This window comes from Lepisma saccharinum, chromosome 7 (genome assembly GCF_977018435.1).
Source record: "Lepisma saccharinum chromosome 7, izLepSacc3.1, whole genome shotgun sequence".
NCBI classification, from domain to species: domain Eukaryota; kingdom Metazoa; phylum Arthropoda; class Insecta; order Zygentoma; family Lepismatidae; genus Lepisma; species Lepisma saccharinum.
The window spans coordinates 45,429,034-45,455,111 of NC_139235.1; the positions used below are offsets into that span (position 1 = coordinate 45,429,034).

The following is a 26,078-nucleotide window of genomic DNA, read 5'->3' on the forward strand; positions in this document are numbered from 1 at the left end:
CACTTGCTGCAGATACTTTCTTAGAAAAATATTCCCAAATGTAAGAGCCGTGATGTTTTTTTGGCACGGAACTATGAATGCTTGAGTAAAAATTACATCTTGTTATCTTCAGTACACACTAGACTACACACTTATGGTCGAATAAACTTAAATTTCATTTATAAAATAGAAGAAGATAAAAGTTTAAAAAATCTATTTTTTTTTAAACTTGAACTTCGTCAGCCAGCCACATAGGCAAGGGCAGGATGGGAGTGTTAAAAATAGTACATATTGCCAAATATGTGTTTCATTCTTGTTTCGAACAGCCCACTTGCTTTTGATGCTCTCGGAGAAAAAAAATAATATCTAATGTAAAAACTGGGATTTTTTCATGGGAGAAATTGTCCCACTTTGTTCAGTAGAAATGTAACCAGAATCAAATTAATTAAACTTTACTAATTATTAATGGGATGCCTCAAAGCTCATGTAGCAGTCAAAACATGTAGCTCCAAAAAATACCTGTCACAGTATCATCCAAAGTTGAAAAACCAAACGTGAAATGTATGTTACATTCCGGCGTTTTTAAGGTTTGAAAACATGTAATGCAAAAGATAACCACAACTAAAAAATTGGGCTTGAACCTCACAAATATCACTAAAAAGGAAGTAGACGATTGCATACAGTTCTTGTATACATAAATACACACACAGAAACAGACATTAACAGTGAGAGTTAAATGTCATTGGACACGCATTTATTTCAGAAACAGAATGGAAAGTTAAATATCTGAGGACACCAGAAAAAAAGGCCTACCTTCCAGGATAGAACTGCAACATGCAAGAATAACAAGTTGGAATTTTGACACACATTAGGGTAATGTCTGATTATGTGGTGAGGCTTGAATATCATCTGTTCCTTTTGTGGTACACCATTTCTAATATCCACCATTTTCCATTATGTTTTCATTTCTTGTATCTTGAATCACATGTAACATGAGTTGTGTGCTAGATATGGAGGCAACCTAATTTGTCTCATCAGTGCAGATCAGAGTTACTAGAAAATATAACACCACTTTCCTGGGTGGATTTTCAGGTACACAAAATATGCATGTTTGGATATGAAATGCTTCTTAAGGCAAATTTTGGATTTATTTAGAGCTGAGCTGATACCAACTAGAACAGGTTGTCTACCAAAATAACAAAAACAAAATTTTTGACTTTTTAATGACTTTTTCTTGACCTTTCATTCCATTTTCTTGACTTCCCACCACCTTTCTCTTAACATTTATTTAATTACCCACTACTTAGGTATAGTTGGAAGTAAAAAAAAATGTATATTCTTATTCAATGAAAGATCCCTACCACAGGACAGGTAAGATAAAAACTGAAGCTGTACTTTAACAAGAAATTTAGACTTGCTTTAATCCATGTAAAAAATAATGCATCAGACTTCATCTTGGATGGAGAATAGCCACATTACTTTAGTTGATATTTTTACAAAACTTTATGCATGCAGGTATGTAATAATTAAAAACAAAATAAACAAATCTTAACCACAACTCAATACAATTTTAATTTCCAAATATTCAATTTTATCAAATCCCAGTACAAGTATACAGGGTGTATTGTAAGTAATAGCGCAAACTGACACAGTTGAAATAAGTAATAGCTCAAACTGACACAGTTGAAAGTACACAATAATAGAAGCAAACAAGTCTCAGTAAACATGGGTCTGCAAGCAAGCCGTTTGAGATAATTGCAAATGTGTGGTTACAAGCTGCCACTGACTTCATTGTTTGTAAACGTTGTCCTAGTTGGTAAAATGTACTCTTCGTTACTGTAAGGTTCCATTTTAACTATGCAGTACAGCACAACTGACGTGACTCCCACAGTATGATTAGACTGTGTACTGATTGTATCCATCCTGTTTGATTACAAAACCACCTCTTGGGAAAAGAGCAAACCTTGGAACGCGCAAGGAGTAAAGCACTCTGTGTTTACAAAATGAAATCAGTGACAGCTTCCAAACACACATTTGGAATTATCTTGAAAATGGCTCGTTTGCAGACTCATGTTTACTGAGACTTTTTTTCATCTATTATCGTGTACTTTGAAGTGTGTCAGCTTGCGCTATACACCCTGTAAAACAAAGTAAATTCACTATACTGGAAAAAAAAAATAGCACAAATTCTTGACAAGCATAATTCCTTGACTATCTTGACCTACCTGTTGATTTCCCGACTTTTTGTTTACATTCTTGACAGGTAGACACCCTGTAGAACTGGCATAGATGCTGATCACCAATTCCCACCAATACCAATACTGATACTTCAAAATTTTAATAATTAAAAGTTATTCAAAAATATTGAATAATATGTATTAGTGGGTACGTATTCCACTATAATATTCATCAATTTAACAACATTTTAACTTTAATATATTCAAGAATCACATAAGAATATTAAATTACATATTATGTTATTACAAAATTTAATTTTTTCACACACAACTAGTGCAAACCAAGAAGAAGCTTTGAATTTTCCATAATTTGGAAGATAATGAGACTCTGCGAAAGTGTCATCCAAATCCACAATTATGACCTGGAAACATTTTCGAAATTGGTCAACCTAACATAGAATGAACCACACGGCTCTGTCCAGTATGGATTCTTGAATGTCCTCTAAGAAGTTACGTGATAAGATGATATTTTACATGTTGTACAAACTTAGCACATTTGCACACGTACCGATAAGATCGATGGCATATCCTACTTCGACATCGAGTGCACCAAGAAACAATGGGGCTAAATGGTAAAGGAGCACACGTAGCTCCGTTTGACAAATTTCCTGGAAGGACCTTTTGATGGTCGAATGCATCGGAGCTCCCCTTGACACATCGAGAGTCAGGACCAGGTCCCTGCGCCTCAGGCAATGAAAAAGAGGACACAGACCCAAGTTATAAAATTTAGCTTGAAGTTATTTTGAGGCAGGCCAGCAATCCAAACCCTACCATAATGATGCTAGAACCTATCACAAATTGAGTTTCATTGACACCTAGCACTCTGCATTTGCATAATGGGAAAATCTAACATAATTTGCTGACTTGCTCCTCTGGGAAGGAGAAATTAACTTCAAAGAACGATATTTTGAGAAATTAAAAATAAAATGACATACAGATTTTAAATCCAAACATGCCTTTCCAAACACACTCTCTCCTATTCATCTTTTCTTTATTCTCCCATTTACCTCGCAAGGAACATTTCATGGAAAGAATTGGTAGAAAATTTTGGGGCATAAATAAAGTGCATGTTCCACTTTGTAGTTGATAAATCATCTCAAATTTTCTCTACTTTAATGTTGAACACATCTCGGAAAACAGATGCATCACCTAAAATTACAAGCATCCTAAAAATAATCAGTAATAAATTACTGTTACTAATTATCAATAACAATTCATTGTTATTGTTTTTTAGATCCTAGCAAAATTCATCAGCATTTAGCAGAATTTCACAGATTAAACAGCTCTTTCTTATTGGGAGGTTGGCAACAGAGGGCAGAAACCATCTGGCTTTCATGCCTCCAAGGTCATGGCGAGAACCCCAATTGTGTCTGTGAAAAAACATGCTGTGAGGGTTGGCATTTTCACAGAAAACTACCCTGGCAAAAGAACGGTACGTGTGCAAGTGTGTTTAGGGTTTCTCTCCACTATGAATTCCTGAATGTACTCTAAGATTTTCCTTGCGTGCAAATGCCTTGTTACATGTTGAACACACATACGGCTTTTCTCCAGTATGAATTCTTGAATGTTCTCTAAGATTTTCCTTGCATGCAAATGCCTTGTTACATGTTGAACACACATATGGCTTTTCTCCAGTATGAATTCTTGAATGTTCTCTAAGACGTTGCTTGTAAGCAAATGATTTGTTACATGTTCTACACACATAGGGTTTCTCTCCACTATGAATTCCTGAATGTACTCTAAGATTTTCCTTGCGTGCAAATGCCTTGTTACATGTTGAACACACATACGGCTTTTCTCCAGTATGAATTCTTGAATGTTCTCTAAGAATTTCCTTGCGTGCAAATGCTTTGTTACATGTTGAACACACATATGGCTTTTCTCCAGTATGAATTTTTGAATGTTCTCTAAGATTTTCCTTGCGTGCAAATGCTTTGTTACATGTTGAACACACATATGGCTTTTCTCCAGTATGAATTCTTGAATGTCCTGTAAGAATTATCTTGTAAGCAAATGATTTGTTACATGATGTACACACATAGGGTTTCTCTCCACTATGAATTATTGAATGTCGTCTAAGATCTTCCTGCCGTAAAAATGCTTTGTTACATGTTGAACATGCATACGGCTTCTCTCCACTATGAGTTCTTGTATGTCTTCTTAGACCATCACTGTGTGCAAATGATTTGTTACACACTGAACATACATACGGCTTCTCTCCAGTATGAATTTTTGAATGTACTCTAAGATTTTCCTGGCGTGCAAATGCTTTGTTACATGTTGAACACACATACGGCTTTTCTCCAGTATGAATTCTTGAATGTCCTGTAAGAATTATCTTGTGAGCAAATGATTTGTTACATATTGTACACTCATAGGGTTTCACTCCACTATGAATTTTTGAATGTGCTCTAAGATTTGCCTTTCGAGCAAATATTTTGTTACATGTTGAACAAACAAAAGATTCTTTTCTAGTTTCATTTCGCACATCAACCACAAGATCACATTTGTCATCAAACAAATTACTGCCACCCCTGCAAATGGTAGGAGATTTCAATGGAAGTAACATCAACTTGAAGTTTTTGCTTGAAGATGAGTAAGGTTCTTGCTGAAAGTGACTTCTAGTCAATTTGCATTCCAGTGATAACCTGAAAGCAGAGATATCTTATGAAACAAAATTTATGACAGGATATTTCAGAAAAAGCACATTAACCTTTCGGGACACACACTTATTTCACTTTCGTGAGCAGTGACATGTACTTTTTACAACAGATATAAATTAACTGCATTCACAAGCTTACTTTAATTTGTACCTCTTGACTCTTTTTCATATTTTTGTATTCATATTTTATTTTATTTTTAACTGTTTTAATCTATTTATTTAATGGATAAGATTTTTTTTAATTTTGGAGGCACCATGCACAGTGGATTGGATCTCACTTTAAACTGTAGGTCCAGTCCCACTTAGGCTATATGTACATAAAGTGTACTTACAACACCAATTTTGATATTCCAAATTCGTTTATTATTTTATGTTGGTGACAAGATTTTTTCAAGAATACAAAAAACTTTTGTAATGTAAGAGATTATTCATTACAGTATTTTAATAATTCACTTGAACTTACATGAAAAAAATAAAAACAAATTCAAAAGTTACACAAACAATGAAATTATGTAAGTATAAATGGTTGCAAAACCATTTATGACTAAATTCGCTCGTCTTCTTTCCCTAGGTTACCATCAATACAATGTAAGCAAATATCTCGTTTCTGGACATGCAGCTTCTTGAGAATATTTTTTTTTAATCTTGGAAATCTGATCAAATTCTGTCATGTAATCAAATCACTTTGTGTTGATAACACAGAGGAATATTTTTTTCTTATATTCTTTTGCATTTGATTTTTCAACTTTTTCTATGTAATTTTTAAACGCTGATTTCAAATATGAAACCGGTTTTCTTGTACATGCTATAGTTATCATGCAATTTGAAACTTTTACTTTTGTGAAAAAGGGGATAGGTGGATAATAACACTTAGATTTACCCGAACCATGCACTAAAACACCTTGGATTGATTCTTTGAATGTATTTTCAAGTCCAGTTTATGTGTAGAAAGAATAATAGTGACCGGACCTGCAGTTTAAAGTGGGATCTGACCATTGTGTGCTTCCACCGGGTAACGAACCCAGGATACTTTGATGACAAGTTGACAACATTCCCACTACATCATCTGAATGGCCCTAAAACACTTTTTTTTTTTTCCACTTTTTCATAACAGATCATGGCTTCTTCACTTAGACATAAGAAAGCAGTTGAGTTAATAGCATGCAGGCTGGAAGAAAAGATTATACTGCACTGATAAGCAAAAGTGTCATATTTCCGAAAGTGAGAGCAGATTTTTGTGGACTTCTTTTCAGAATACAAGCACTCTGTTTACTGCCATGATATCCCAGGACTTCTCACCCAATTAGGTCTTACCTCGTATAGTCCAAAGTATGGCGATTATTTCTCCATAGTTCTAAGTACATTTTTGTGTGATCTCTTGCACAACAGGAATATTTATGGATTAGTTCCAGTTGGTCACTCAGTGCATTTGTGAGAACATAATTACATAAAAGAGCATGTCAAAGGCGACAGGACAAGAATATGATGGCAGACTACAGTTGCCAGCGAGATTGCCCTGAACAAGTTCTCAAAGCAAGAGCTACAAGCACAAATTCTTGCCTGAATAGAAACTATTTGAACTTTAAATGCCACCGATATCAAATTTCTTATATTGCCTTCTGTCTGCATGTAGCCATATGTGTTATTTTCTTTTTTTAAAAAAGCCTTAACTTCATACTTGATAGACGCATGATATGAGGAAGAAGAATTTTATTCTATAGCATGTTATTGATTGGTTGTCATAGTAACGAGTTGTGTAAGATGTACGTGAATGGCTTCCAGGCATTAAAGTTACATTGTTTTGAACCTACGTGCTTGTATGTCTTGTGCATGTATAGATAAGAAATCACAAACACAACACAACAAGGCTTACATCTATGGCACAGTCGTACAGGATATTCTTGGTGAGAAGAAGTAGTATGGATGAAGACGTCATGAAGAGTACGTGACAATCATCATTCCAGCATAGGTTTATGCAAGAAGAAATTGTGTCGGCTTGATCAATTTCTATGGTAAGAACTAAGATTACAAGCTTTGTGTATTATTTACAATAATTGTACAAGGCCAAGGTTCAAATCAGTGTGATACAAATTGTGTCTACGGCTAGATTACAATAATTGTACAAGAACAAAGTTAAAATCATGTGATATGGATTGTGTCTATGATATTGTGATATTTAGTTGTCCACAATTATAAATATGCTCAGAGTTCCGGCCACATGCGAAAGAAATATATTAAATAACGAGGTTTGAACAATCTTGTTTGGCTCATGTTAATGAAGCCAGAAAAGTACCCATACTGATTTCAGTTATAGGGTCTGAAACTTTTAAAGTGTTAAAACCTATCCTTGCACCTGAACCAGTCGAACGTCAAACGTATTCGACCCTCAAGGACAATTTGCTTAAACATCATGGCCAGATAATAAACAAATATGTGGAACATTTTAAGTTCAGGCAATGCATGCAAGAAAGCGACGAGAATGCAACACAATTTATGGTACGTGTTAAGCAACAAGCACTTAAATGTAGTTTTGGACAGTACTTACAGGAAGCCATTGTAGAGCAAATAATTGTAGGCGTTCGGTCTGATGCCTACATTGACTCCAGCAAAATGTCAAGATGTTGTGCTTCAAATGGAATTAATTGAAAGGGAAACACAAATGTTCGTACATCGTGAAAAGGAATGCAGTCCTAATCTAGTTGCATTTGCTGGGACACAGAAATTTAAACCAGGTTTCCAGTCCTCACAAGCACAGAAAAAGAACTTTGTTGAACCTCAGGATAGAAATTATAAAAGCACTGAAGAATGTGATAGATGCTCCAGAAGACATGATCCTGGACAGTGTCCAGCAAGATATTCGATATGTTCATTTTGAAAAAAGAAAGGTCATTGGCATGTATAATGCAAGTTTAGGAAAAATAATGGTGGAGTTGCGAGTAAGACAATTACAACTGATCAAATATCTATGTCTAATATTAAACATTTAGATGCTTTTGTTGAATAAAACATACACAACGAATCTCATGAGTTGTCTTTATTGCACGTTGAAGTTAGTGATTCTCTTGCGCCAGGAGATAGTACTTACACTATTTCATCGAACACAGAAAATACACAAGTGGAAGATGCAACACTCACTCGTTCAGAAGCAAGGAGTGTTAGTTTCAAGCCAAGAGCACAAGCTATAGATGGTGCTAATGTTCTTGTGTCACCAGAACCCTGCTAATTGATCTGTGTATTGCGAATTGTACAGTGTGAACTAGATACTGGATCTACAGTTACTCTGTTTAATAACAAGTCTTTCAAACAATTATTTCCCCATCGGTGAACACAATTCACTACAATAAAGTTACGAGGTGTGAATAATAATACATTGAAGTTGAAAGGTCAAGCTTTCATTGATTTTTCATTGAATGATGTATTGTATAAATTACCGGTTATTCTCTGTGAAGAAGAACTGTGTTACCCGTTGATTGGACATTCATGGCTCGACAGTATTCATCCAGCTTGGAGGAAATTGTTAACACAATGTAACACTGTGTTGACAAACACTGGGTCTGAATGAAATAATAATGCAGATATTAATAATAAAATACCGGAAAGTGAAGGTTTGAGAGAAGATAATTTATTATCTAGCAAATATGCTAAAGTTTCTGATGGTGATCTATCAAAACCCGTTACACAGTTTAAAGTTGATAATTTAAATATTTGTCAATTGGCAAGGAGGAAAGTAAGAAAAGGTCCTGTGAATGAGTGGCCAAGTTTCACGCGTGGGGGAGAGAGTACACATAGAGCACTTTTTCTTCAGAGAAAATAATTTTCTCATTCTAGTCGATGCATTCAGTAAATGGGTTGACGTATGGCCAGTTCATTCTCTGGATTTGGCTGAAACCATACGTTGCATATTACAGTCTTGTTCTTACTTAGGTCTACCAGATAATATTGTGTCGGATAATGGTCCTGTGTTCAGTAGCCTAACTTTCCAGAACTTCTGTTCACAATATGGAATAAGGCACTTAACCATACCTCCGTACCGTAGTCTGAGTAACAGAATGACCGAAAAATATATTCGCACCGTTAAAGACCATTTGAGAAAATTGGTATTGGAACACCCCAATTTGAGTTCTTTACAAATGGACGCGAGGATCACGGAAGTTCTTCTGTTTTTGAGAAATTCCAGATTAGAAGAAACTCAAAAGTTTGCCTTCTACTTCCATGTTGGGATTTCAACCAAGACTCTGGTGGATGGTAACAAATATGACTGAGCAGGAAAGGCGAGTGGATCGCCCATCATTTCTTGGATCATGGCAGGGCCGAGTAGAGAGGAAGAGACTTGACCAAACTACATATCTTCTGAATGATCCAGTCTGGGTGCAGACCCCGAAGGTAAATTCACCATTCGCCACATATATGCCGAATTTGCAAAAATTTCATATAGTCTGAATCTCTTGTTCATTCCGCGTACAACGGTATATCACTCATCTCTCTAGGGCAATTAGCTTCCGATCTACACTTATTTAATTGAAACTCTGCATTTTGCTCAAAATCGGCTCGGTACCCAGAGGCTTACTTGTGAAAAAGGTCTTGGGCGGCAAAAGGTTAATGACCCCCCACCCACACACACACACACAATTTAATTTACCTTCAATACTGTTACTTTTGAAAACTTCTGATAACCCATCAGCCCCCCCCCCCCCCAACCGGGGTCAATTCTAGCTTTGAGGCCTGATAAGTGGAAAATAAATACTGCCTTTCCTTACCTTCCGAAGGTAAAAATGTGCAAGTGTGAAGATAGGAAGCCACCCCGTTGTAGCATATTTTCTCTCTCGTTTCCACTTTTCCTGTTTATTCGACAGATGGTTTACCTGACAATAACGCTTGTCAGTAACACAGTACACTAGAAATTACGGTATATACATATAAGGGTGTCCCAGAAATAGGTGGCATAACTTCAGGAGCATGTTCCTTACATGTTAACAATGAAAAAAGTTGATATGAACATAGGTCCGGAAATGTTTTGTTTGTGAGTTATTCGCTGTCATAACATGAGCTCACTGGAATTTGTCTGTCTTCCACAGGTGGTTTCCTGTAACACAACCAGCTATTTGATGAGTGGTACATGCTGAGTGGGCCTTGTTGAGACCATGTACACCAATCAGGAATGAGCAGATATGCACTTCATGTATGATTTGGCAGATGACAATGCTGTAGAGGCCCTTCTTTTGTACCATGAAAGGTACCCACACCGAAGATGCCCAGGAAAGTTAGGAGTTGTAGCACATTGCTGCAATTACCGTTGGCAGAACACAACACGTGCAGGGTAATCTGCTGGTGATAATGCCTGTACACGTTGCAGATGGTAGGGATACAACTGTTGTTCTCGAAATACTCTCCAGATAGTGGAATGAGGAATATCCACTTGCATTGCTAACATTCGTGTGCTGATTTCAGGAGTTGCAGTCACAATATCCAGAATCTCCTCTTCTTGCACAGGAGTCGTAGATCGAGGTTGTCCTCTTTCAACAACATGAGGTGCAAAATTGCCAAATTCACACAGGCGGCGATGGATACTCACAAATGTTTTCCTATCTGGGCATCTTCAGTGTGGGTACCTTTCGTGGTACAAACGACAGGCCTCTACAGCATTGCCATCTGCCAAATTATACATGAAGTGCATATCTGCTTGTTCCTGATTGGTGTACATGGTCTCAACAAGGCTCACTCAGCATGTACCACTCATCAAATACAGGGTGTCCCACTCGTAAGGGGCCCCGGAAAAAGTGTTATAAAAATCTTAATAAAAGAGAAACCAAATTTGTACATGACATACCTTTATGGTTGAGAAATGAAGGTACATTACAAGAAGTGCTCCCCCCACCTGTATACACAGTTTAACACGGCGCTGCATGTTCGTGAATGTTGCTGCCAGAGTATTCAGTGTGACTGCCTGGATTTCACGGCAGATGTTCTCATGTAATTCATCGATGGTGCGTGGTTTGTTCTTGTACACACTACCTTTAAGGTGACCCCACAGAAAAAAGTCAGGGGGGTCAAGTCCAGTAACCTTGGGGGCCATAATCCTCTTGAAATCACTCAGTGAGGGGAAAATGATTCCACCGCAGCCATACTCGCATCAGACGTGTGGCATGTTGCCCCATCTTTGGCAACAGTAGAACCAGTTGGATGACAAGGAACTGACACTTGGCTGGTACCAGCAAGATGGGGCAACATGCCACATGTCTGACACAAGTATAAGTCAGTAAGGCATCCGACTGCCATGCAGGAGACGCAGGTTCGATTCCCATGCAGGGTGATCTAAGGTCAGAATCTCCCTGGCCTCGTCTTCGCATAAAGCAGCTCTGCGGCTCACCCAGCCTCAAATCAATGGGCACATGGGGGCAACCCTGGAGGGTAAAGGCAGCCGGAGCATGGTACTGATCACGTCACCTACTAAAGAACCTAGATCGAGAATGTGTGGGACCCTACCCTCACATCCTTTAACTGTGCCTTCGTGGCATGGTGCTATACATGGGAGTTTTACCTTTTTATAGTGTTTGCAATAGTATTGAAATATTATATTGGCATAAATACTTGTATTTTGTGCCTGAAATGTTTCATTGCATTAGTATAGAATCGCCTTTATTGAGTGGGTGTGTTTAGGCCTCACAGGCTCCTCTCACAACAAACACTTGTCAAATACATATTGCAATTGATATTTTACACAACACTTTCTGAAAATCAATTTCACAGTAGAAAAGTTAAATTATAAAAAAAATAATAGACATGCACATATAGTGATTTAAGAGCTGTCAAAATGATTGGTTTAATAGTTAATTGGTCTAAAATGCACATATCCACAACCCGAAATCCGGACACTTGGGTCGACCTGCCTGCGAAGCGGTTAGCATAGCATGCTAAAACACCGGGTGCCATGGGTTCGAAACCAGACCAGGACATAGGAGTTCTTTCTGAGTGGCAGTTCAACAATTTCATCTACTCCTCATTCTTCATCATTGTTGCAATTATCCAGTGACAAATAATAACCATTCAACGGACACTCGGTTCTAGGATCCAGATCCAGGTACCTGGTTCTGGTTACCCCAAACTTAACATTGTTGGCTATCTCTGTATATATGTATTTATACGTGGATTTTTCCCTATGGCGTAGTGGTATAATGTCGCTGCCTTGTAATCTAGGAGCCACGGCCAATACCCGATGGAGGCCCCTTGTGGTTCGGACCTCACTTTCAACTGTAGGCTGGCTAGCTTTCTTGCATAAAACGAAGAATGTAAGAATCGGCAATAGTGTATTTTACATTAACAATAATAATGTCACAACCAGCCCCGTTATGGGAATGCCACTGCTTTAGAAACATAATTCACCCTCACAGGAAGTTGACGCATATTCTCGCACCACATCCCAACTTCATATTCTTGTGCGTTCGGAACACACTTCACCACTTTCATTCCACCATTTCCAGTCTACAATTTAAAAGTTCAAAACACATGTTGGTTTCTGTTTATCTTCTAAACCTGTTGTGTGTTGGGACGAAAACACCTTCCATGTTCCAACCCTCTTTCTACAAGGTCATTAGCCGACCACGACTGCGAGCATCTGCAGTGAGCTTGCCAGCCGGGAGCAGGGTTGCTCAGCCAAGACAAGTGAAAAAAAAAGTGATCAAAATGAATTAATTAATTTTAGGGGCGTTCATGCATAAAAGGAAGATATCAATCCATGCTTATCTAGAAATATCCTTTCTCAGTGTTCAGTTAAAATTCGAAAACGTTCTGTCAACTGGTTCTCGAGATAATCGTGACTAAAGTTACCCCCATAAGCTCACATGGAAAATGCTCAAACTTTTCACCGGAGTAGGTGATCGCTTTACAACAAAAAAGAGGCTCCACGAGGAGATGATAGATGCATGATAAGAGGAAGAAGAAGAATTTGTATTTAGTAACCAGTTGTGTAAGATATATGTGAATGGCTTCCAAGCAAATTATATTGTTTAATTTGAACCTATGTATTTGTACTAGGGATGGCCAAACAGATCCGGATCCGAAAAATCCGGATCCAAAAGTTCCGGATCCAGATCCGGGTCTGAAAGTTTCGGATCTGGATCCGGATCCGAGAGTTTCGTATCTCAATCCCATTATAATATTACCACACCTTAAAAGGTATTATGATCTTCGATTACAAAGAAATTTTTCATTAGTTAGTACTACAAGAATTTTTTTTCAAGTGTTGTTCCTAAAATACTACGCATCAGCTAACACACTGGTGCACAAAAATAATCTTACTTGTTTAACATAAAATGTCTGAGGTGATTTTATAAATGCCATTGAACCGAATATGCATTCATTCGAATGTATTGGAAATGGAAACACACATAAATGTGAGACATTCCATTCCAGGATGAAACCTTTAACACATATAACAAGATAGAAATGTTATACAAAAATTATACAATTGTTCTACAGTTACAGTTTTACAAATTAAAATAAAACATTATAATATATGCAGTGTTATATAATTACAAAGTGTAAGACTAACAAGGGAGGTTATCTAAGTGTCCCCCTCCGATTTCCATGAAACTTGGCAGGCATATAGTGGGGCCCAAAGGAAGAAATACGTGTTTTTTTTGTTTCAGCTAAAAAACCGTTTTAGGGGACAAAACCCCCTCAAATGTCAAGATGAGGACAAATTGAAGTGAGGATCTGACCCCTGTGTCCCTCAGATTTCCATGAAACTTGGCAGGTGTATAGTGGGGCCCAGGTTATATGGGGCAAAACCCCTTCAAATGTCAAGATGAGGACAAATTGAAGTGAGGATCTGACCCCATTTGTCCCCCTCCGATTTCCATGATACTTGGCAGGTGTGTGTATAAATGGGCCCAAATGAAGAAATAAATGTTTTTTTTTTGTTTCGGCTAAAAAACTGTTTTAGGGGGCAACCCCCCTCAAATGTCAATATGAGGACAAATTTAAGTGGGCATTTGACCTATGTGTCCCCCTCCGATTTTCAAGAAACTTGGCTGGTGTTTAGTGGGGCCCAATGGAAGAAATACGTGTTTTTTTTGTTTCAGCTAAAAAGCGGTTATATGGGGCAAAACCCCTTCAAATGTCAAGATGAGGACAAATTTAAGTGGGCATTTGACCTATGTGTCCCCTTCTGATTTCCATGAATCTTGGCAGGTGTATAGTGGGGCCCAAACGAAGAAATACGTGGTTTTTTTTTTGTTTCAGCTAAAAAACGGTTTTACAGGGCAAAACCCACCCAATTGTCAAGATGAGGACAAATTGAAGTGGGGATCTGACCCCTGTGTCCCCCTCCGATTTTCAAGAAACTTGGCAGGTGTATAGTGGGGCCCAATGGAAGAAATACGTGTTTTTTTTGTTTCAGCTAAAAAGCAGTTATATGGGGCAAAACCCCTTCAAATGTCAAGATGAGGACAAATTTAAGTGGGCATTTGACCTATGTGTCCCCTTCTGATTTCCATGAATCTTGGCAGGTGTATAGTGGGGCCCAAACGAAGAAATACGTGGTTTTTTTTTTGTTTCAGCTAAAAAACGGTTTTACAGGGCAAAACCCACCCAATTGTCAAGATGAGGACAAATTGAAGTGGGGATCTGACCCCTGTGTCCCTCTCCGATTTCCATGAAATTTGGCAGGTGTATAGAGGGTCCCAAAGGAAGAAATACGTGTTTTTTTGTTTCGGCTAAAAGACTGTTTTAGGGGGCAATACCCGCCTCAAATATTAAGATGAGGACAAATTGACGTGGGGATCATCTGACCCCTGTGTCCCCCTCCGATTCCCATGAAATTTGACAGTTGTATAGAGAGGCCCTATGTCCCCTGTTTCTTCCTATGCCATATTTACTTGGTTTCGGGGTCAGATCTCCACTTCAATTTCTCCTCATCTTGACATTTGAGAGGGGGGGGGCTCTATACACCTGCCAAGTTTCATGGAAATGGGGAATGGAAGACTTAGACCTCCCTTGTAAGTGTATTATTTAATTACAAATCGCGCACGCGCGCACACACACTATATATATATTTGCATGTATGTACTATATTATATATATACCAGGTGGTTATAATTAAAGTGACGGTGTTCAGAGTGGTACAGTACGGGGCTGTAATGAGAGTAACAGTCTGAAACTTCGTAGGTATGCTAATGAAAGAATGCGCTTGCGAATTATGCAAAAAATAAAAGTTCCAATTATGGTCAATAGTTGGTCGCAGCATGTCTAGTGAAATCTGAGCGACATGTTGTTGTATGCTAGCCTTCATATCAGGCAGAGACCCTGATAGACACTATCTTTTAAATATCCCCACAGTCAGAAGCCACATGAATTAAGGTTGGGGGATCTGGATGGCCATGCATCTGGAAACTGCCTAGAGATGATGCAGTCATTAGTGAAGGTTTCTCGCAGCAAATCTTTCACGTGGCGAGCGACATGTAGTGTTGCCCCATCTTGCATGAAAATGGTGGTGTGTTCACAGTTCTGTTCTTGCATAGCTGGAATCGCGTGTAGCACAAGGAGGTCCCTATAACGTGCAGATGCCACTGTACACCTAACAGGCCCTCGAGGTGTCATCTCCTCAAAGAAAAACGGGCCAAGAATGAAGAAGCTAGTGAATCCACACCAAGCAGTCACGTAACCTGAGTGCAATGGTTGTTCCTGCACAACATGTGGACGAGTGGAACCCCATATGCGACAGTTCTGAGTATTCACTGCACCGTCCAGAGTAAAATGCACCTCGTCAGTCCACAGAATATTCCCCGGCCACATGTCATCCACTTCCATGCATGCCAAAAACCGATGGGCAAACTCATGGCATTGTGGAATATCTTGGGGTTTCAATTGATGCACAGTTTGAATCTTGTAGGGATACCAGTGTAAAATGCACCGCAAAACCTTGCGAACTGTTGACCTAGGGAGTGACAATTCACGTGCCACAGCTCTAGCACTGGTTGCAGAAGTTGAGGCATGTGCTGCACGGTCAGCTACAGAAACTTCGTCCGCCTACCTCTCCTTGGTGCAACACCCAATTCACCCATTTCCTCGAATTTCTTCAGCACATTAATTGACATGGGCCCTCTTCTCAGCCCTTTCTGTTGGCGATATTTCCGCCGTGCAGCGCTGCTATTGCTCCAATTCTGGTAAAACAACTTCACTAGCAGTGCACGGTCCTTCTTTGCAACAGCCATTGCTTTTTACATGGAAAAATTCAAACTTTTTAATGTTCGGCGAACATTCACATCACTAAAGGGAAGTAAAGCAACAAGCGTCACCAACAACAAACAGGGAGCTCACACAATGGTTAGGCAATGCCACCAACTTTGATGTCAGAGTTACGGAAAATTCCACGTTTTGACTGCTTACAGTGCCATTTTGTACCATGGTGGCGAGAATTGGAACTTTTTCTTTTTTGCATAATTCGCGAGCGCATTGCTTCATTAGCATATCTACAAAGTTTCAGACTGCTACTCTCATTACAGTCCGTGCTGGACCAATCTGAACACCGTCCCTTTAATTACCTGATATGTATATTAGCAGGTAACAATATGTTATAAACACATTCTTACTTTCCAAATAAGTGCATGTGGGATGGCAAAACGGATCCGGATCCGAAAATTCAGGATTCAAAAGTACCGGATCCGGATTCGAAAGTTTTGGATCCAGATTCGAAAGTTCTGGATCCGGATCCGAAAGTTCTGGATCCAGATCCATCCGAAATTACCAGATCCGAAAAATTTTAGGATCCGGAACCAACCGGATCTGGATTTCGGATCCGCCAGGATCCGGATCTGGCCATCCCTAGTTTGTACGTCTTGTGCATGTATAGATAAAAAATCACGCACACAACAAGGCTTACAATACTCATATTTTACAATATTGAATACATGCTTAATACTCCAAAAAGTGCTTTTATCTTGTCATATTTTCAAACTGTGATGCATATTGTGATGCACTTACATGAGTTTGTGAATAAATTAAGTATATCTTCGCCAAGATGGTATCCAAGATGGCATCCAACTTTAAAATGTTGGATTGAATTTTGAAAAATGGATAAAGTGAAAAATAAAAATGTTGAATTGCAAAAACACTAGAGCTTACAGAGAAAACTGACCTCAGATTTGAAATCATTGCAATCAATTAGGTTAGAATAAGTGCTGGTATCAATGCAACAAAATTATTGTTCCCAGTGTAATGATCTGCAAGGCGTCTCTCCACTCTTACTGCTCTCCCAACTTGGGAGTTTCCTGCACCTCTCATAGACACATCTTTAATTGCCCTCCCAAAGGCAGACCAACCAATGGTTGAAAACTAGCACAGGTATTTGAAGCCTCATGCAAAATACCCCAATTTTAATGTGTTTTATACATATGGGTCCAAGAGAGTTGAATCAATTGGTTGCATCTTTGTCCTAGACTCTCAAAAGTTCCAATTACTCATTACATCATGTCTGTTCTATCTATACAGCACAGTTGCACGTCATCCTCAAGGTACTGGACTTTGCTGACGTCAATGATCTGAGGAAAGTACTTGTCTGGAATGATTCGACCAGCATGCTTCAGACTCTGCAATCGCAAACTTCCCGGCATCAGGTTGTGCACCGAATATTCCAACGGCTCGTGCCCTTATCTGCCAGTGATGATGTCCACTTCTGCTGGGTCCCTAGTCATGTGGGCCTACAGAGGAACAAAGCACCCAGCTTCACACTATTAAGCCCACCAGAGGTGCATGGCGTTCACCGTCCTGTTCTTCTCATTGAGAAGTTCTTCTAACCAGACAGCATATTAGACACAGCAGTATAACCCATAGTCACTTGCTGCAAAGGCTGGGTCCTCCGTTGTGTCATGTATGTAATGTAGATTTAAGTATTCGGCATATTCTTGTTTAAGGTGCCGATCTTGCTTACCTCCGGCAGACTTTTACCTTCCCAGCTGTTTGTCATCCATGTTGGACGATGATAGCAGTGTTCCATCAAATATTATTAGCTTCTTGCGATGAGCTGGTCTCTTCCAATCTCTGTAAGGAAGCTTTTAGTATATTCTGACTTTTAAATGTGTTTGTCTTGTACGGGTCCCTTTACAGCCTTGACAGACTGCAGTTTCCATGATTTAACTGACATTGATGTAGCCAGCAGCACGTGCGGTGCAACACTGTCACATTCAACACACATCCTTAATCCATTGAATAAAAATCTGTATAAAATTGGTTTTACAATGTGAAATGAGAATTCATATGGGGATTAAAAACTGCTGCAAAAAGCTTCAAAACAAAACCAAGATTGTATTTGAAGGACTACCCAAAACTAAATAAAAATTGAACACCAAATTCACAAGAAAACGTTTTTAGCAAATATAAAAGAATCTGAAAATTAAGAACTGTATTTAAAACCTTAATACCTGCATTATTTTAAAATTCCATGATTGCCAGGATAAAAAATTTTTAATCATAGAATTTCAAAGAAAGCGGTCATTTGGAAAAAACACACAAAAAATGCCACTCTTTTGTTCACACAACAAAAATTGGGAAGTATACTAAAAAAAATGGTTACCAAACATTAACACAGATTTGAAGAAGCTAAATTTTGATGTAACTTATTTTTATGCAGGTCTACTGGCTAACTTGAAACTCGAGTATCCATAATGTTTAATCCGATTGTAGTAAGTATAACACAATTATTTGAGATCTCAATACAAAATGGTGCAATAATGATGAATGCACATTTTCATGCAAAAATAATGTTTGTGAAATTCTAAAACAGACACCCAATCAAATTCAATAAATATATATACTTGGGGAAATGTGAATATTCCATAAAGAAGTGAATTCTGGTGTTCACTACATGTATATTTTAATTATGAAATAAGTTTTGCTAGAAACATTCACTTAATGTCATCACATAAAAAAAATGAATAAGTTTACGAAAGTGAGAGTAAATATTATGTTAACATGTTACAAGAAATGAATTTAAGTTTCTCTTTCAACTTTGTCATTGGAAGCGAAAGGATAGTCCATACCTGGGTATCATTGGAGCAATCTATTAATAAACAAAAAAAAAACTCTTTCTTTCCATTGCTTCCTTCAGTTGTGCACGAAATTGTTTCAGCTTTCTATTTGGGCCTACAATGAAGTAGCAGAAAGGACATTGATAATTTCATGTGTCTCATTATTTATTTCATCCAATTTTTATATACCTGTCATATTAAAATAATGATATGGTATCCAAAAATCAAGTTTATGTTAGTTCTGCTAATGAGTTGGTTGGTGTTTTTTTAAGTCCACCTTATGCACAGTAAGGCTAATCGGGACTGAACCTACAGTTTAAAGTGGGATCCGAACCACTATGTGCCTCCACCGGGTATCGAACCCTGGACCCTTGATTACAAGGCGAGGACGTTACCACTGCACCATCAGGGAGGCCCAGTTCTGCTAATGAGAAGCAATCACAATAATCAATACCGAGGCAAATAATTTGATGTAACAGTTCTGTGGGTATGTAGGAAAGCTACAGGATTAGTGAGTAGATAATTAGTGATTAATTCTATTTATAAATTCTCTCCCTACATATATTTTTTTCTTATCAGTTATGCAATCATGTAATTTTTCTTGTGATTAACTTACGTAGAATTAATAGGAGGGAAGGGCTAGAAGGAAAGCTTTGATTCGAGGACATCAGAGATCTATAATCTGGCACAATAAGAATAGTTTAAATTTTAGAAGTATCACATATCTAGCGGAAAATGTCAACAGAATCTGTAGATATAGATGAAGTAAGAAAAAAGTTATGTCACGAAATATCTAAAAAAACGTTTCTGTTTGTTTTTAATCACTCTCTTATGCTCAGATAGGATAATAGGGCTAGACCTACAATTTAAAGTGAGGTATGAACCACTGAGTATTGTACATATTTCAACCAGGACCTCTTCATTATAAGACGACAGCATCATACCATTATTGGAGGAAAAAATACATTGAAAACTCAGGACAAATGTGTAATTTTATCTCAACAGGAGATATGTAGATAGAAATATTTGAGATTTTCGGAAAACAACATCATTCTTCAAGGAGTTAACTGCCTTGATCCATTAATGAAACACTGTGAAATTAAAACTTCCACCTCGACTTTCGAAATGTAATGAACTAATGAAACTAAGTTTGTGGAAGAATACACTGTGGCAGTTTCGACTGATTTAATATATTTTAAATCACTCTTCTGCAAGTTGTGGCCATTGTTAATGGTGAGGTTGAATGGTGATTAGATGAAAGTGGCGAAGGGGTAAACACAAACATGCACACGTGTACACAAACCTCACAAATGATTATCTTGAGTGCGTTTCCATGTGCCAGAGACTACATAGTTAGCCTTCGAGAATGAAGTTTCCAGGATGTACTATGCAGGGGAGAGGTTGAAATTTCAGTTTCAGTTTGAATTGAGTTTTAAGTCACCTTCTATGCACAAATAGGTTAATCGGGACTGAACATACAGTTTAATGTAAAACCCCTTGATTAAAAGGCAATAATGTTACCACTACACCATCGGGAAGACAGGTGTGTGTTCGAAAAGGTCACATCATACAGCCCAAGTCATCTGTGAAAAAGAGATGAATTACTGAGTACGATGATCTACGTACTTTGATGAATTCTTTGTATCCAAAAATGCTTTGTACAAAATGTAAACTATTTGTTACCTCGATACATATTTTCATCTAACCATATTGTATGAATTTTCTCAAGAGAGAGAACTTAGTAAATAATCTCTTCAATTCCGAAGAGATTTTTCAATTATTGCATTGGTTTTTGCAAGCAAGTTTCAAAACTTTCGTAATAGACTTAATTTTAATCCATATACATTTGCCAGTTGTAAAAATGTTGTAATCAAACAAAAGTGACCATTAACGTCCAACAAGTAAACAATACTTCTTTGAGTTAATAAGCCATATGATAGGAGCACTATGCTCAGATATTCATTAATTTCAATTATGAAAAACTAATTTAATTCTTCACCATCCATCACCGAATATATAAAATGGAGTATGTGCCTTGTATTTTTCCTCTTGAAGGACATACTGTGATGAAACACAAGTTTAAAACAAATTCACAATTATTTCGCAATATTGAAATGCATAATTAGAATGAATGCATACACAAACACTGTCTTGAAATAATTGTCGCACACGAAGCGAAAGGAAGAGAAACAAGATGCAAGATAGATTAGAAAAGAAGAAACACACACACACTTGCAGTGATGAATTTATGGGGTGAACCATAGGGAATCCTTTTCGGAAATTAAAAGCCCCCCAACGAAAATTTCAATAAGTTGACAGAACTTTCGGACAAAAGCTAAGGAATTTAGCAACCAAATTCAATTTGGCTGTATTTCATTCACTTTAACGTAGAGCATACTTTTACTGACTTTTTGGTAATAATAAGCAATGATTCAGTCCTTGTTATAATTAAAAGTCAAAATAATGATTATCGTCTAATTGGATCAGAAGTTCATGCATGCTATAATTCATTCTTATAATCTCATTCTTAAAATAATAGTTACTTATGACTAATTACAGTTAATTTCATTTCATTTAATTGCATATCAGAGGTAAGAATAATTTTAAAATATTAGTATCGTTACATTAGCATTATTATTTGATACCTATGACATTCTTCCTGGGAAGAAAGTGGCTGGATTCAACACTATACATGTACAGGTAATGGACAAAATAATATGAACACCTTGGTTTGCAAGGTATACGCCATCGTGGAAAAGGAACAACACTCAGCAGAGATTTCAACCATCTAGTGGCGATGAAAGCAAACATATCAGTCTATCAGAAGCTGGTGTGAGAGTTGCATGCGAGCAGTCAGCTATCCGTCAAATGCAGGTATGTCCGACCTTTCAGACTTCAAAAGAGGCATGATCATAGGAGCCCACCTGGCTGGAGCATCTGTGACAAAAACAGCTACACTTGTTGGTGTAGCACGGAGCACAGTGTCAACTGTTCTGACAGCCTACAGACAACATGGAAAGACAACGTCCTCAAAGGAGAATAGTGGGTGAAAAACAAAGTTATCCAACAGGGATCGACGTGTGTTGAAGCGAATAGTGACTCAAAAGCACAAGACAACATTGTCCCAGATAACCGCAGAGATGAACAATCACCTCCAGGACCCTGTATCAATGAAAACCATTCCAAGGGAGCTGCATTCTGTGAACATTCATGGAAGAGTTGCCATCCCCAAACCGTTGGTGACTCCACGTAATGCAGTGACACGAAGAAGGTGGTGTCAAGAGCACAAGAATTGGACACAGCAGCAATGGGAACATATGATATGGTCAGACGAATCGTCTTTCACATTATTTCAGACCACACGACGTGTTTATGTGTGGAGAACTCCTGCTGAAGCATTTGATATTGACTGCTTAGTGCCTACCGTGAAACATGTTGGGGGGTCTGTGATGGTTTGGGGGGCAATATCTTGGAATGGTGTTGGCCCACTTGTCGTCCTGCGTGGGAGAATCAACGCAGAGAAGTACTGCACCATCCTGGGTGACCACCTCCATCCCATGGTTCAGACTTTGTTTCCCGATGCATGCCCCATCTTCCAAGATGATAACGCCCCTATTCACACTGCTAGGTGCGTTGATGCATGGTTTGATAGGGTAGAACATCTCATCTGGTGTCCACAGTCCCCCGATCTTAACATCATTGAGCCTTTGTGGGGTATTTTGGAGGCCAATTTGCGTAATGGGTTTCCACCTCCAATGACACTTTCGGAACTTGAGACTGTTTTGTGCGAGGAGTGGCTACGTATTCCAGTTCACACTGTACAGGACCTTTATTTGTCTATCCCACGTAGGATACAAGCTGTCATTCAGGCAGGGGGGGGGGGGGGCAACCCCCTACAAATACAAGTTTTCTGCAATTGCATTGGTGTTCATATTATTTTGTCCATTACCTGTATGTATGTATGTATGTGTGCGTATCAATTAAGAGAGAAATATGAAGAATGGAACCAGAGGACAGAAGAGAGGTAGCAAGCTGACAAAGAAAGAAGAAGGCATTAAAGAGTAAAGAGAAAAATAGGAAAAGAAAAAGTAAAATCGAGAATCACAGAGAGGGGGATACATATAAACTCATATAGTGCCCCCCCTAATTTATCAATCTGTAGTTTCTGTTCAGAAAATCAAAAATTTCTAGCGTTGTCCCTGCTATAAAAGTATCTACAAGTACCATGGAATACCAGACAGATATGTCATGTTTTCTCAACAGACCAGGAGCTCTTTAAGATGAGAATGTTAGTATTTAATTGACAGATTGATTTGGTTTATTTTAATTTGCTTTTCTGCCACTTTTGGATAATCGCGAAGATGAGAATCAGTGATGATGTGTTGAAATTGATGAAGGGACACTCACAAAGAACACTCACGACCAGACAGGTATTCACACATGGGATGAGGCCCCTAGCATAATAGTGCATTGTGCTAACCACTCTGTCATGGAGGTCTGCTATTGCTTGTTACTTTATATTCGTATGTTCTATAAGGACACGAGTCAATGAATATTCATTCTTATGTGGTAGCACATACTTACTGACTTTCACGTAAAGGTACTAAGGTTGGAAACAAGTTAGGTATCTCCTCTTAATCAGGTTTCTCAGTTGTTGTTTCCTTTGGGGGGATAACACCTTAATTTACACTACCTCCCATGCATGTAAGAAAACAGATTGGCTCGACAAACTACAGTTCGTGTTGAATTCCTATGCACACATAGCAAGGTACAACAATATGGAATCCAAATAATACATTTCAAATGCAGTTGCTATTTTCATAATCCTCTATTTAGATAAACCAACAAACACACTTATGCACAAAATTAACAACACATTTAACTCCTATTATTTTAAACATAGCATACGCCTTCCCGATGGTGCATTGGTAGCATCGTCGCCTTGTAATCAAGGGGTCACGGGATCAATACCTGAATATAAAAAAAGGACGTTAAAAACTGTACTTGCGTATGTGAGTATGTTGTTCCAATATTTCTTACTGTAGAACGACGTTTCGGAGATTAACTATCCCCTTCTTCAGGTTCGTATGAAAAAACTAAAAAACCTGTATGTATCACTATACAACTTGCAGGTTCGGCCATTCCTACCCAACATGCAGGTTTTTTAGTTTTTTAACATTTTTAACATGAGAATAGGTTTATTGTGCATGTTTTTTTAGTGAACGACGAGCTTTTTATATACCTCTAGGGTGAGGATATAATATTTCGAATGTATCCACACCAACCCTTGTCCACAATTTTTATATTACATTTCAACGTGATACTATGCTAAGTACCTAGTTTTTTCATACGAACCTGAAGAAGGGGATAGTTAATCTCCGAAACGTCATTCTACAGTAAGAAATATTATAACAACATACTCGCATATGTAAGTACAGTTTTTAACGTCCCTTTTTTATATTCTGGAATTGTGAGTAATATGCACCAAACCTACAAAATGCTATGGGTTCAATACCTGGTGGATGCACATAGTGGTTCGGATCCCACTTTAAACTGTAGATCCAGGCCAGATTAGCCTTACTGTACATAAAGTGGACTTAAAACACCAACTCAACCAATCAATCAATTTAAACATCAACATACTTAAAGGAGAGAGAAATAACATTTTCTTTTTAGCATCTCATATCTCTAAGACAGCAACAATGAGACTTCCTCGCCTTCTCAAGAATCGACAAGGTGACATCCTTCCCTCAGCATTGATTATGTTTCTCCAGGGACACTGGCTCTCAAACTTCTATAGGAAATGGTCATCTTCAATAGGTAGCCTCATTCCAACAATTACAAGCCTGCTTTCCAATTACAGGTTCCCAGGAGAACAATAAAGTACATAAATTATTTGACTCTGAAATCCTGAGATGGTGAGGTTGCCCCAGTACCAGTATAGTCACAAAATCCTAATACTTGAAATTAGACTTAAAAAATTCAAGAAACCCCAATTTTTTTTCCATTTGAGTTGTTTCGTGTGACCCATCCATAATGCTGGATGACGAGGTTTAAGGGGACATACTTGAAAATTGACTATTTAACCTGGGAGAATGTGTGCGGTGGCATCTTACATGAGGCAGCGCGTGTGGTCAAAATGACCATCCTCGAATATCATAACATTCCCTGCCTGGTAAAAGAATACTGGTTCTGTCAAGACTTGCTCCTAGAATATTGTGAAATAAGGAGTTTACACAGGAAACGGAGGTCAAGGGTATGGGACAAAACTTGGTGAGAGGGGTAGCATGAGGTCTTCGGTTGGTAATCGTCTGAAGGAGCAACAGCTGGAGCTATAGATTTATTCGTTTATCGAGCAGGGTAAATTTACTTTCTTCCCACCCTAATCTGCCATTCTCATTGCTCAGTCAGAAGTGTTTAAATCAAAACATGAGTTTTACATTAATGCTAAGCTAGTTATTCACACCTGGCCATTTTGGGGCCATCTCTACCATCAAGTGCTACAATGGTGGGGGTGAGAAACACCTGTTGGTTCAATCCCCACGTTCTAAAGGCTGGAAAGCTACATGCTGGAGATTCGGGATTTAGCACATTGCTTTTCTCGTAACGCCTAATAGATCGCAACGTGGATGGCGATGCTTTGACTTTTCATCCATTTATATGGAAATGCGGTGAAAAATAGATCCCTACATGATTAGAGATGCAGGATTTTCATTTTGCACCGTATTTATATGACATATCAGAATTGTTTTCACCGCAATTTTTTTTCTTGGGTGGCTTTATTACGTTAAGTGTGTCAAAACTGTTAATGATGTTTAATGTTGATACTCGGCTTTAATTCAGTCCTTCCCCATTCCCTCACCCCTCGATTGGTTAATCGACCTGAAAGTCAGGGTCGATCACCCACACAATTTAAAATGTGGAGGAAAAGAAAATAAGATATTTTATTCAGTAGCCACGGGTGACCAGGGAATAGTCCTGAGCTCCAGCTCCATCGCGGTTATCTGTGGCAGGTTGGCAATTTGGTGCAAGGAGTACCCGTCATGTTCTATGTCCCAGAATGTGGCCAGCCTACGCACATCTTTCGATGAACCCCTATCATTCTGCTCCTGGTAGCGCCATGGTTCACTCGAACCCGGTACCCTGGTCAGGCCTCGATGGCTATGACAGAACTACCAC

General features: G+C 38.3%; 1 protein-coding gene across 1 annotated transcript in view; it reads right to left on the reverse strand.

Moving 5' to 3' along the window:
* Positions 1 to 2,373: 2,373 nt before the first annotated feature.
* LOC145989837 (uncharacterized) overlaps positions 2,374 to 26,078 on the reverse strand; it is a 64,416-nt gene continuing 40,711 nt past the window's right edge. The window contains exon 3 of the mRNA XM_083125239.1: positions 2,374 to 4,864. Within this exon, the coding sequence (XP_082981365.1) occupies positions 3,667 to 4,864 (1,198 nt within the window). The 3' untranslated portion in view covers positions 2,374 to 3,666. The remainder of the gene's footprint in view (positions 4,865 to 26,078) is intronic.